The sequence below is a fragment of the Ichthyophthirius multifiliis genome, assembly GCF_000220395.1.
Source record: "Ichthyophthirius multifiliis unplaced genomic scaffold scaff_1120509251269, whole genome shotgun sequence".
Classification (NCBI taxonomy): domain Eukaryota; phylum Ciliophora; class Oligohymenophorea; order Hymenostomatida; genus Ichthyophthirius; species Ichthyophthirius multifiliis.
The window spans coordinates 3792-17766 of NW_004086039.1; the positions used below are offsets into that span (position 1 = coordinate 3792).

The following is a 13975-nucleotide window of genomic DNA, read 5'->3' on the forward strand; positions in this document are numbered from 1 at the left end:
TAATATTATAATTTATAAATATTAATTACAAAAATATAAAAAAAAACTATAATAATTAATAAGATATAAATTATATTTATATTTTATTTGAATGATATTTATTTATAATAATATATTTTATAATGACTATTTTCATAATGTGTTTATTATGAAAACAAAAAAAATATTGTTTTATTTGTTATATAAAAAAGAATGTTTTTTTTTTATATTTTAAATTATTTTCTTTGTTTTTTTATTATCTATAACATTAATTCATATATATGGTTTTTTATTTTTAGGATAGTATTTAAATTAATTATTAACTTATTTATTTTAATTATATTCAAAATTCTTTCTTAAATATTTATTTTTATTTTATTTTACATAAAAATTAAAAAATAATTTAATTATTTTTGAAACTCTATAATATCTATTTTCAAATATTTTAAAAAGGATTTATTTTTTCTTTTGGTTACTTTTTTTAGTTAATCAAACAAATTTAATTATTATAATATTTTCCTTTTATTATCTTTAATTTTTTATTCTGTTTATTCAAACTATGGACTTTATTTTTCATTGTTAAATATTGGAGAAATTTATTATAAAGTAGTTTTTTTTATTTACAAGATAAACTTTTATAAAATACTTTATTTTATTCACAATAATTTGATGCTTTTTTAAAAAATATCTAATAAAAAATTAAATTTATATGCATTTATACCTAATATTAAAGGATCTTCTTTACAAATTGGGCATAATTTTTGTTATGAATATTCTTCTACACATTGCTTATGATATAAATGCTTACAATTAAAAATAATAAAATCTAATTAATCATTATTATGATGTCCACAATATTAACAAATTTATAATTCAGGCAATTATTAGCAATTAATTCCTTAATTCTTTTTTTATATGAAAAATAATTATTTATATAAAAAAAAATTACTAATTGTTTAACATATTTTTAATGTTCTTTTTAAATTTCAATTTAAAGAATTAATTTAAGCGATTAATTAGAAAACTAATAAAAATCATTTTTTTATCCATACATCTATATTGTAGAATTAAAAGCTTTTAAAGGAAAATAATTATAATCGTCATTAATTTTCTATATTATCAAAATATTTTAATAAATTGATATTATTAATTTATATAATAATTTTTACGTCTATAAAGTAATCTAAATCTATATTCAAAGAAATATTTTAAATTATTATAGATGTAATCTCAGTTGCAATAACTTATAAAGATTTAAATTTTTTTAAGTTAAAGTTTCTATTTTAATTTCATTTAAAATAATTTAATCTAACATATAAATCCATAAACCCTTTAATTATTTATTTTAGTAAAAGTTAATAAATTTTTTACTTAATAACAAAAATTTTGAATTAAATATATAATTATTTACTTCAGGACATTCTTCATTTTTTTAACTTTCTTCACAAATTTAAATTGACTATTATAAATTTTTTATTAAATTTTCGTATAATTACTAACTTATAGATCCATTATTATTCATTACATAATTAACACTTTATTTCCATATATTAGTAAAAATTAATATCCGATTTTCTAAAGCTTCTTAAAAAGATCCACTTCTTACTTACAAGAAAACTAATCCATCTAAAATATTATTTTCTTTGAAAATTTTAATTGTTTCATCCAATGGATATTCATATTTTTATAAATTTTAAACAATACTTTCAGGATTATAACTACATAAAAGTTTTATATGTAAGAGTTTACTTGTATCATTCACTTTTTTTTGTAATTTTTTGTTAAATTGTTAAAATAATTTTGTTTTTAAAATTTTACTTTTGTCAAAATCAGATATAAGTTTTTGTAAAATACTTAATTAAATTTAAGGATATTATTCTAATTATTTCATTATTATATTTTGTTCATTAAATAAGTAATTTGAAATTAATGTATATGTTTAAAGTTGATCTAGTTAAATAAGTGCATATATATTTGATATAGTATATTATTTTATATCTTTAAAAAAATTAGAATTAGGATTTTATATTTAAAAAAATTATTTAGCCATTAAAATATTAAAACTTTAATATAAATATTTTAGCAATTTATATATAATTCAAAACATCTACTGTAATTTTTCAAGAAATTATGTAAATAACAGCACAATAACGCGCTTTTATAAAAATATAAAATAAAATAAATATTGTTGTTTTAAGTACAATTCTTTTTCTGAAGCTTTTTAAATAATTTAATCTATTTTTTAAGCCTCGTTGATTTCTTCAATTATAGGATCTATTAAATTTATCAAAGCAATGTTTTACAATAATTATGTTTAATTAATATCATTAGTTATTTCATGATTATTAGATAAAATGTTTAAATTTTCAATTAAAAAATAAAAGTTATCAATCTAGATTTATATAGTAAATGGAAATAACTTTAATGTTAAAACTCTACTAAAAAAATAATTAAAATCGTTAGATATTTCTTAGTTTATATTATTTTATATTTCTTTTTATTCAATATATTTTAAAAGTGATAAAATTTTCAAATATACACTATATTAAGGTATTATTTATTCTTTTTTGAATATTTACTATTCATATTATTAAGCTTTTTCATTTGCTTCTATTCTTATTTAGTTGTAATTATTTATTATTATCTCATAATTATATCTTTTAAATAACTCAAATAAAGTATCAAGAAACTTTTTTTTATCAATTTCAAATAATGTTAGAAAAATATCAACTTTGAAAATAAATAAACTTATATTAGAAATCATTTATACTTAATATTTATAATCAATTTTATTTTTATCTAATAAAATTCCTTGAAAACATTTATTTATATACCTTTTTTTAATAAAATATAAAAAGATTTTATGATAAATATATTAAATACCATAATATTTTATATCCAATATTAATATTTTTCTATTTATCTTATATATATAATCCATATAATTTCATTAAAGGGGTTAAAAAATCTCCTGTTTTTGTACAAATATAAATCAATGCATCATGTAATTAAAAATCTAAACAATTAACAAGAAGAGGAGAAACATCAGTATTTTACAAATTCAAATTAATAATTAAAGTTGACATAATTTAATTATTATTTTTATAATATTCAATAAGTTTTCTCAAAAAATTATTTGGAATATAGCTCAACTTTTTATGTAAAATGAATTTTTCAAGAACTTAAAAAAATTGATTTTCATATCCAAATCTGTTTATCCCATTTTACATAATCCCAAATAAATATTCTTCATTTTCAGTTTATAATAAAAATTCGGTTCCAAGCATAAGTATATCTTTAATCTTTTTATATTAATATAAATATTTTTTTGTTTTTAAAAAGTTACTTTTTATTCTTCTATTTACTCTTCTGAAACAAGACTTAATTATACATATGTAAGAGTTAAAGTTTGTATAAATTATTTCATTTGTTTTTTTCTTTCTTCTTTATTGTCGTCAATCCCACCCAAAAATTTTAAATTATCTAAAAAAAATATATAAATATATTTTTTTTTGTTAAATAACTTTATAAAATCATTAATGAATATTTCATAATTTAGAGCCACTCCCCTTTTCTGGTCAAAAGATCAAAATATTATTACCACTTTAACAATTTTACTTAAATAAATTAATTATCCTCACTCATAAAGCAAAAAGTGCAATCAAAAAATCCCCAAAATTTCATATTTTTACAAAACTAGATTTCCTAAATATAGTCCAACATTAAAAACTCACAAAAACTTTAATTTTCGTTTTCGTTTATTTAACCAAGAACAAACTAACTAGTATGAATTAACCCACATTCATTATTTTCAAAAATAATAAAAATAATACTATTACTAATAAACTTACATTAAGTAATATTTTTTTAAACAAAAGCATGAGCACTTTCGAAAAATTCAACACAATCATCAATTAATTAAGTTTTTATAAGACAAATGCAATTATCTTAACTTATACAAAGTAATCCAAAATTACTATTTGTCCCTTTAAAATAACCACATCCCCAACTAATTGAACTAAATTTGCACTGTTTTTATTAATTAAGTTGGAATTTATATCTTATTTAAATATTTTTTTAAGTAATAGTTAATATATAAACATATTCTTATAATAAAAAAGCTACTATTTTTAATTATATATTAAATAATTTTTATGTTTAAAAAGTATCTAAATACGAAATTTATTTTATTATTTGATTTTAAATTGCTTGCTTTTCTAAACTTGTTTAAGGGGATAAATATAGAGTATTTAAGATTTTTTCTTTAAATGAAATATCAGGTTTTTCTTAAAGATTATAATTAATAATATAAACATCTTCTATATAATTCAAATTTATTATTTCTTTATTTACACTTGTAAAATAGGTGTCCAAAATACATTTAATCCAAACTGAAATTCTTAAATTTATTCCATATTCGTCAATACTTAATATTTCAAATCTTTTATTTTTTTTATATTTTATTTATATAATTCTATACATATTTACTATTCTAAAGAATTTTTTTCTTCTGAAATAAATTAAAGACAAATAATCTTTCCTTCGTGATATTTTTTTAAATGCTATATCTTTTAATGGGGATATTTGTTTTCAAATAAACAAATATCGCCATTTTCATAACCTAATTTTTTGTTTTTTTTTTTAAAAACAAAAAAAACTAAAAAAAATAATAAATATACCAACTGCTATTATTTTTTCATCAAAACTAATTTGTAATGCCGTTACATTCCCTAAATTTTTCAAATCATTTGGCCCTAAAATATAAAATTATTTTTCTTTTTGCTTGTTGAACAAATAAACAATTGAATGCATAGAACCTACTACATAAAATTACTTTGATTCATTTATTATTGTCGGTTCTCCAAATACTAAATGGCTTTCAAAAATTCTCTCGTTTATATATTGAAGGTTTGTCATTACAAATTAATTTAATTATTTTTCATCAATTTAAGAATTTGTATTTGAAAGCTAAAAAAAATCTGTTTAATCAATTATTGGCTTATTTATGAATTATTGTAGTATTTCTTAATCTATTTATTAATATTAATCAAGTGGTTCTTATTACATTTCAAAAGTTCTTATATTATTATTATATTTATTTAATATTAAAAAAAAAAAAATATTTTATAATATATAAAATAAATATCTATGTATATTTTAAATAAAATTATATATTATTTTCATTAAATAATGTATTAATATATATATTAATATTTATATTTAATATATATAATTATTTTAAAAATTTATTTTTATATTTTTAATAATTTTATTTTCTAATATTTTTAAGGTTAACAATAAACAATCGATTTAAAGTTAAAAATAATAAAAAAATACATTTTATTTGATTAATTAAATAATTAAACAAATGTTAAAATAAAATTCAAATATTTTTTTTTTTTTTAGATTTTAATAATTTATCTTCCAACTTTATATTTAGAGATTAATTTTTATCTTAAAACATACTATTTTTCAACTCAATTAAATTTATTTTACTAGTCTAAGTCATTGAGAGTAATAAATTATTAATTTAATTTGATTTATTAATATTATCTACCATTATATTTGAATTTCTAATTTATTCTTTTACTTTACTATGTCTTAACTATTCAGAAGCATAACTTTCTTTTATATCTGTACGATTTTTAAAAGAACAAAATTAACAGCCTTATTATTATTAAATTTATATATTTTCTAATTCTTGAATTATATAGGCTTATTTTTCTTTATGCTTATTAGTTTGACTTATTTGATATTTCAAATTTTCCTTAATTTATTCAAGTCTTTTTTTTTTTTAAACTATTTCTTTTGCACTTAAACTTTATTAATTTATTAATTATTTAAGATAATCTGCATTAGAATTATATTAATCTTCATATATATATTATTGAACTTATTAAATATATATTTCTTCAGTAACTTATATATATTATTCTAATAAATCTTGCAAATTTACATTTTTAACAATATTGCAAACTCTTTTTTTTTATTAAAAATTAGAATTTAAAAAATGAAAAAAAGCATAAAATAATTTAAATGATAAATGAAATAAAAAAAGATAAATGTGTCTAAAATATAAAAATAAATTTATATGTAAATAAAAGAAAACCTTAATACAATAGCTTAGTATTATTCTTTAATTTTCTTAGAAATTTCGCATTCGGCTTAACATTTTACAAAATTTTAATATTAATTTTATTAAATTTTATTTTCAACCTGTGATTAAAGCTAAGCATTTAAAAACTAAATTTAATTTTTTAAAAGAAGAATTTCTTAATATTATTAATCTTCATTTTTTAAATTATTTTAAATAATTTCTTTATCTTCTGAATAATTCTTTTTAACTAATTCAATTTCTTATATTAAAGTAGCCTCTTTATCCTTAAAAACATTCAATTATATATTAAAATCATTATTTTATTTATTTATCAATTTTATTTAATTATTTAAAGCTTCTTTTTCTTCTTCCATTTAAATTAAATAATTTGTTTAATATTCTATCTATTAAAATAATACAATTACCCACTTTTCAATATATTCGAGTGCTTAAATTTCATTTTTTTAAAATCCAAAGAAAAGTTTCCTAAAAGTAATCCAAAATCCTCACAAACAAAGGATTTTAAATTTTAAATTTTGGAAACTTTTGAAAAATCACATATAAACTAACATACAATTTAAAATGATTCGCCTATAATATCTTTAATTTATATAAACCTATTTCTTTCTTATAAAAGTTTATCCCTTTATTAATTAAACTATTAAACCTCACTTTCATATTAAAGTTAAAGATGTTCTAAATTTGTCTCAAGAGCCTTTTTTTCGATTTCTAAATAATTAATTTTCCCTTCCAAACTTCCCTAAATCTATTCTCTGGACTACAAACACAACTAAATTTCGTTTAATTATTCTTCCAATTTATTAATTTTTTCATTCAAAGAAATATTGTTTTCTTAAATTTCATTTAATGTTTTATCTTTTTATTCTAACATATTTTCCATTTCATTTAAAAGATTTTCCTAATAATTTAATTTTTATTCTAAATTATTAGTTTCATATTTTAATTGAGTTTCACTTGCTGTTAAATCTATTATTTTTAATTTCAAATCTTCTTCACCATAATCTTTTTCGCCATCATTATTTTATTTTTATTCAAGCTTTAATTTTTATATTTATATTTCTTTAAAAGCTTTTTATAAATCTTTGTTTTTTTGTTCTAATTATTATTTTAATTCATTACAATATTAAAGGATTCCATCTTTTTCGTTTTTTTGTAGAATTGAAGATTTTCTCATGTTTGAATCTAAAATTATACTATTTGATAGTTTAGGGTTTTATAGCTATTTTATTTAAATTTTTATTTAATTTTTATTTTGTTTTTTTTTAAAAATAAACTCTTTGTAAAGCTTCAGTTCGATATTTTTTCATTTTTTGGTTTTTTAATTTAAATTTTTATAATTTTTTTTTTTTAATAAATTAATAAATAAAAATATTTTTTTTTTTGTTATAATAATAATAATAATATATATAAAAAAAAATATAAAAATGATATAATCAATTTTCAATTTAATTTATATTTTCGTTTTCAGCTGAATTATTAGAATTTGTTTTTTATTTATTAATTTAAATCTAATAAGTATCATTGTTATCCTAAATTTTATCTTTTTATTCTAAAATATGATTTTTATTTAAATTAATTTCCGTATTAGATTCTAAATCAGTAGCAAATTTAGATTTTTTATGTAGAGAAGCAACTGTATTAATATTATTATTATTATTAATATTACTATTAATATTCTTAACATTATTATTACTAATATTATTATTACTAATATTGTTATTACTAATATTGTTATTAGTAACATTATTATTACTATCATTATTATTCTTTGAATTATTTGCTTATTATTTTTCAAATATATTATTTTACCTATTTTTATTAATATGGCTTTTTATAATACTATCATTTAACTAAAAAGTGTCTATATCAGAAAAAAAAGGATGTTTCAACATATTTTCACAACTAATTCTTTTAGAAGGCATGAATTTAAAAATAGATAATCTTAATTATTAAAAATTTTTTAGAAATATACAAATTTTTTTTTAAAAAAAATATACAATAAATTAATTGCCTCATTTGATGCCTAAGGTATTATTTATTCTAATTTTATCCCTTTTTCTTATGGAATACTAATTTTCATTTAAGTTGCATAAGAATAAACCTCAGGCCATTCCTACATAAGTGGAGTGCCAAAAATTTTAATAATTTTAATCAACTAATCTTATTCACTGATTCCATTAAAAACAGGTCCAAGTAAACTAAAGAAAAATACATAAATTTAAAAAAATATTATATATAAAATTTATTTTTACAATAGTTCCATCATAACACATCCTATAGCCCAAATATCTACTTATTAATTATAATTTTAAGAATGAATGAGTTATTCAGGAGCCCTATACCATCTTGTAGTAATATAATCTGTGAATTAATTATTTTATTTTTGGTTATTTTCTCTAGTAACGAAAAACGAAGATATTTTTGCTTGAATATATGTATTATCTTCATTAGCAGTTACACATATATTTTCAGGACAAATGTCTCTATGTAAATATTTTTAGGAGTGTAGGTATTAAACCCCTTATATTATTTGGAACATTATTTATTTAATGATCTATTCGCTTATTTATTCACCTGATTCTCTAATTTATTAGTAATAATCAAATAAAGAAGACTCATAAAATTCGTATACACAATACACTTCTTCCCTTAATTTAATTATTTCCTTTATTTTTAATAATTGGGGGTGATATAAAACTGTTAAAACTTTTATTTCTCGTATTTTCATACATTCTTCCCATGTATAAAACTTCCTTTTTAACATTTTAATTATTACTAATTCTCGTGTTTCGCTGTTTTAAGCTTTTGCTATTGTACTATGGCCTAAATCACTAATCGTTTCTAAAATTACGTATTTTTGCATTATAATTTTATTTATAAATATAAATTTAATTTTTTAATATATTTGTAGTTAAATAAAATTATATTAATAATAAATAGTAACATATAATAAAATGAATTTTTAAATAATTAATTACTTTTAATAGAAAATATATATTAAAAGAAAATAATAATATAAATAAAAAAAATAATATAAATCAAAAATATGTGAGTAATTTGTAAATATTATAAAATAAAATTTTACTTGTGTAAAAATTAATAAGTTTAATAAATAAAAAATATATAAAAATATGTTAAATTAATTTGATAAAAATATATAAATATATTATTATAGAAAAAATTAAAAATATGTATATATATATATATATATATATATATATATATATATATATATTTATATATATTTATATATTTTATAAATATTTTTTTTTTAATTTTTTTTTGTTTCTTATCTTGTGTTTTTATTTTAAATATATTTTTTTTAATAGTGATATATACAATTTTTCATTTTTTATAAACTATCATTTTAACATTTTATTTAATAATATTAATCATTTTTCATCTTATTAATCATTTACATTCTTTATTATATAACTCTTTTCATTTTTTTTTTATCTTATTTTTCTTTTATTTCAAAATATCAATTGAAATTTATTTTAATTTCCTTATATATATTTTATCATTATCATCTTTTTTTTTTATTTATAAATTAACTTTCATTCTATTTTTTTAATCCATGCATTTCATTTGATACCTATTACTCTTCACAATCTTTTCTTTATTTCCATTTATATAATCAAAATACTTTTATATAATTATTATGAAAATCTTCTTCATAAACCGACTTTTATACAAAAATAAAACTTTTTTTTCTTATTATTTCCATCTAAAATTTTCCTTCATATCTGTTTCCGTCTTGGCGAAGTTTCTATTCCTAATCCAATCTTTTGATTTCTAAAATAAATCTTTTTTTATTAAAAATATAACTTTTTTATCCTTTTTTCATTCTTCTTTATATTTTTCATCATTTTTATGGTAGTAAATACCTTTCACATTAATTTTGTCATTAACTTAATGCCTTCCAAATACATCTGCTGTAGGGTAAGTTAAATTCTATATTCCATATATTATTTTTCTAATATCTCTCATTTTTTAATCATTTAACGATTTCTAGATTCTATAACTATTTTGTTTGCCTTAATACCGATTTTTTTCATATATTTTGCCTTTATCTAAAATTATAAGAAGTAATTTTAGCCTTTATTGAGTATTTTTTTTTGCTTTTTGGTTAATATTATTGGAATACTTGTTAATGTAAACAATGCAAACATTAAAAACAGTGATTTTTATAGTTTATATCATCTTAATATTGAATTATTTTGTTGGATTTTTTATATTCCATGGTTTTATGTAGTTATTTGGCAATTTTTAATATTTTTTTATTGCACTAAATTAAACCTGTGCTTTTAATTTGACATTATGACTTGTAAATACATAATTCCCAATAAAAAAAAACTCTATTTATTTATATAAGTATAATAAAAAAATTAAATTTAATTATTTTTTTTTATTTTTTTTAATAGTTATATTTTATTTTATTTTTTTTAAAAATAAACATTTTTTTTTGATAATTTTATATATTTCATTTGTATGTTTGTTTTTTTTTTAAAAAAAAATTTTAATTATTTCTTAAAATTATTATTATTATTATATTTATAATTTAATAAATTTACTTTTTAAATAAATATTATCAATAATTAATATATAATGATAAATAAAAATTAACTTTATCTATTATATTAATTAAAATAAATATTCAAAAATATTTTTTTAATTTTTACTAATATATTTTAATAAATTTATTAAATTATATATATATTTAATATTGCCACGTAATGTAAATATTTTCTTTAAAAGCTAAAAAAAATATTTTATATTTTTTTTTAATTTTAATATATACAAAATACAAATAAAAATTTCGTTTTTATAAAAAAAATAATTTAAAATAAATAATTAAAGAAAAAAAAAAAATGTCTAACAAAAAATCCGAAACCCCATAACTTCCTGAAGAAACTATTAAAAAAGAAGATACAAGAACTGACAAAAAAAGAGGTGACAAAACAAACCAACAAAAAACCCAAAATAAAGGAGACCGTGCTGACACTACAGGCTACAAAAAGCACCCTCATGGATAAAACTAAAGAAAAGGATCTGACTCAAGAAACATTAAACAAGATTTAGATGGAAATTTTGAAAAATATGAAAACAACGATTAAAGAAAACGCACAGACAGAGTTAAAACTGAAAAAGTAAGCATTTATAACTGGGATAAGTCTAAAATTACCCTCGAAACTCCACTTCCTGAAAAACCTAAAGAAAAAGAATTAATAAAAGAACCAAAGAGGGAAGAACTCAACAAGAAAGTCGATGAAGTCGAAAAACAAATGGAAAACTACAAACACAAGAAGAACTAAAAAATTTTGGATATTATTAGCAAAGACAAATCTTTAAAGACCAACCTTAATGAAAAATCTACTCCTTTATAATAATTGTTAAAAGAAGCTTTTGACGAATTAAAAGTTAGAAAAGAAGAATTCTTAAAATATAAAAATGAACATGAAGAAAAAGATTAATAAGTTTAAGCTTTGGTAAATATATATAAATTTTATATTTATATTTATTTATCTTTTTAAAAATTTATATTAGTTTAAGAAATAATAAGAATTAAGAAATAAAATGAAAAAATGTTCTAATGAAAAAGATATAATTACAGATTTAAATAATCTATAGAAAAAATTCAATAATGAATAATTAACTAATTAAGAAGAAAAAAGAGTTGTTGCTTAAATTGAAGAATTAAAACTTTCTCTACCTTTTGCAAAGTAAAAAAATATAAATTTATATAATATAATAATTATTAAAAAAGACCTCTTTAAGAACTTGAAGAATAAAAATAAGAAATCGAAAAAGTATCTAAAGCTTTAAAAGGAAAGATGGGTGCTGCTTATAAAAACATGAAATTAATATAAGAAAAGATCGACGAATATAAAAAAGACTTAGATGAAATTAAAAAAATAAGATTAGAAGGAGACGAAAAGAGTAACCCTGAAATCGCTTAAATAAAAGAAGAATACTAAAAACATATTGAAGAATTAAAAAAGAAGAAACATTAAGTTTACTATGACTATGATGTTTAATATAAGGCTTTTAAAGATTAATAAGAATTAATAAGATATCATGAATTTGTCAAAAGACAACATGATTATTTAAGAAGAATAGAAAAAGCTAAAAAATTTGAAGAAGAAAAAAAGAAAAGAGAAGAAGAAGATAAATAAAAAGAAGAAGAAAAAAAAAAAAACAAATATTTAGAATTCGTTGAATTAGCTGAAACCTTGATTAAATACTTAGAAAGATTATAAGGAAAAAATGAATAAGAACAAACACAATAAGAATAATAATAAGAAGAAGTTAAGTAAATAAATAATGAAGATATCGAAAAACTTGTAAAAGCAGAAAAAATGACTGTCTTAGTAAGCAAAAAAGATAGATAGATAAATACTGGATGTCAAAATACTAAAGGAAAAAATAATAAATAAAAATAATAATAGTAATAATAATAATTACCTGAAAAATCTAAAGAAATTAAAACTATTCACCACTCTTTTGATATCCTTTAAGGATTCGAAAAATTATCTGTTTCAGTCCCTATTTTCAAATAAAATATTGATACTGCTATTTAATAACTTAATGAAAAGAAAAAATATTTCGAAGAATTACCTAATAATGAATAAGGAGAAAGTTAAGTAGAAGAACACAAGGAAAAATAAGTTCATAACGTTAAGAACAAAAAGAAATAAGATATTGACTTCGATGAAACATCATTCCCTACTATTAATTGACCTTTGGTGAGGGGATGATCCTTTTTAATATATGGATATTATTTTATTTTATTACATCCATATATTATTCATTAATATATAAAAATAACTATAGAAATAATTATTATTTATTATTCAATTTTTTATTAAATAAAAAATTGTTTATAAATTTAATTTATTTTTATATATATTTTTATATATTATATTTTTTTAAAGAAGAGGGAGATTTTATTTGAGCCAGGGTGAAGAAAAATGCTATTTTTATAAAATAACAACAAAAAACATAAATTATTTAAATAAACGGTTTATTTTTTTACTAATTAAAAAATTAAATCTTTTATTTTTATAAATTACATTTTTCTTCGAAATTATTTTTTTATGTTTTTCCATTCTTTATTATTTAAACGTACAAAAATTTATCTATTTATTAATTATTAATTTTTTATTTAAAAATATATATATATAAATTATCAATTTTTTTATAACAAATAATTATATATTGCTTATTCTTTACTACTAGATAGCAAAAATAAGGTTAATAATTATTTTATTTTTTTCGTTCACAAAACTAAATATTTTAAAAAAGTATATATTAAAATTTACTTTTAAATAATTTATTATTAATAATTATAATCTTAATTAAATGTGCTAATACAAAATATTTATTAAAAGATTTTTTTTATAATTAATTAAATATTTATTTCTAAATAAAAATATTCAAATTTATATTATATTATAATATTTAAATAATTTTGAAAATTTATTGCTAATTACATTCATATAATTTAATTTTGAATATTTTGAAAATGTATAAGGAATTAGATTTGATTTTTTTTAATATTCAAAAAAGTTAAATTTATTTTATTTTTTTAATATAAACTTAAAAAAAATTATTTTGTATAAATTATAATATCAGGATATATTATGGAACCTAAAAAAAATAAATATTTTAATTCGCTTAAATTAAGATATTTTTGAAATAGAAAATTAAGAAATTAAAAAAAAAATATCACTAAAATTTAATTAAATATTTTTTTTTAGAATCTTAAAATATTATATATTTTTATATATTCCCCAAATAATTAAAATATCTTTATTAACTATAATATATAGAATATAATAATAATATATAAAATATAGAATATTATAATAATATATA

At 16.7% G+C, this 13975-nt stretch overlaps 3 protein-coding genes across 3 annotated transcripts, besides 15 other annotated features; 2 read left to right on the forward strand and 1 right to left on the reverse strand. All coding sequences in view use genetic code 6, as the record gives it.

The window, feature by feature from the left end:
- The first annotated feature begins 889 nt into the window (after window positions 1-889).
- Window positions 890-927: a microsatellite.
- Window positions 928-5215: 4288 nt separating this feature from the next.
- Window positions 5216-5268: a microsatellite.
- Window positions 5227-5267: a microsatellite.
- Window positions 5269-7319: 2051 nt separating the features above from the next.
- Window positions 7320-7350: a microsatellite.
- A 381-nt stretch (window positions 7351-7731) lies between these two features.
- IMG5_172870 (male germ cell-associated kinase, putative) lies at window positions 7732-8960 on the reverse strand (the record flags this gene model as incomplete). Its single annotated transcript, XM_004029739.1, has 2 exons — window positions 7732-8038; window positions 8095-8960. Coding segments are annotated over 2 exons (1173 nt in total), but the record flags the coding sequence as incomplete, so codon positions are not given.
- Window positions 7734-7863: a microsatellite.
- A 141-nt stretch (window positions 8961-9101) lies between the features above and the next one.
- Window positions 9102-9144: a microsatellite.
- Window positions 9145-9284: 140 nt separating this feature from the next.
- Window positions 9285-9350: a microsatellite.
- A 133-nt stretch (window positions 9351-9483) lies between these two features.
- Window positions 9484-9527: a microsatellite.
- A 69-nt stretch (window positions 9528-9596) lies between these two features.
- IMG5_172880 (hypothetical protein) lies at window positions 9597-10353 on the forward strand. The gene has a single exon (XM_004029740.1). The coding sequence runs from the start codon at window positions 9759-9761 to the stop codon at window positions 10203-10205; it is 447 nt and encodes a 148-aa protein (XP_004029788.1). The 5' UTR covers window positions 9597-9758; the 3' UTR covers window positions 10206-10353.
- Window positions 10354-10499: 146 nt separating this feature from the next.
- Window positions 10500-10563: a microsatellite.
- A 405-nt stretch (window positions 10564-10968) lies between these two features.
- On the forward strand, window positions 10969-13187 carry IMG5_172890 (hypothetical protein; the record flags this gene model as incomplete). Its single annotated transcript, XM_004029741.1, has 3 exons — window positions 10969-11586; window positions 11645-11820; window positions 11865-13187. The coding sequence occupies 3 exons, from the start codon at window positions 10969-10971 to the stop codon at window positions 12835-12837; spliced, it is 1767 nt and encodes a 588-aa protein (XP_004029789.1). The 3' UTR covers window positions 12838-13187.
- Window positions 12235-12296: a microsatellite.
- Window positions 12247-12292: a microsatellite.
- Window positions 12993-13017: a microsatellite.
- Window positions 13188-13245: 58 nt separating the features above from the next.
- Window positions 13246-13316: a microsatellite.
- A 601-nt stretch (window positions 13317-13917) lies between these two features.
- Window positions 13918-13975: part of a microsatellite that runs on past the window's edge.
- Window positions 13918-13975: part of a microsatellite that runs on past the window's edge.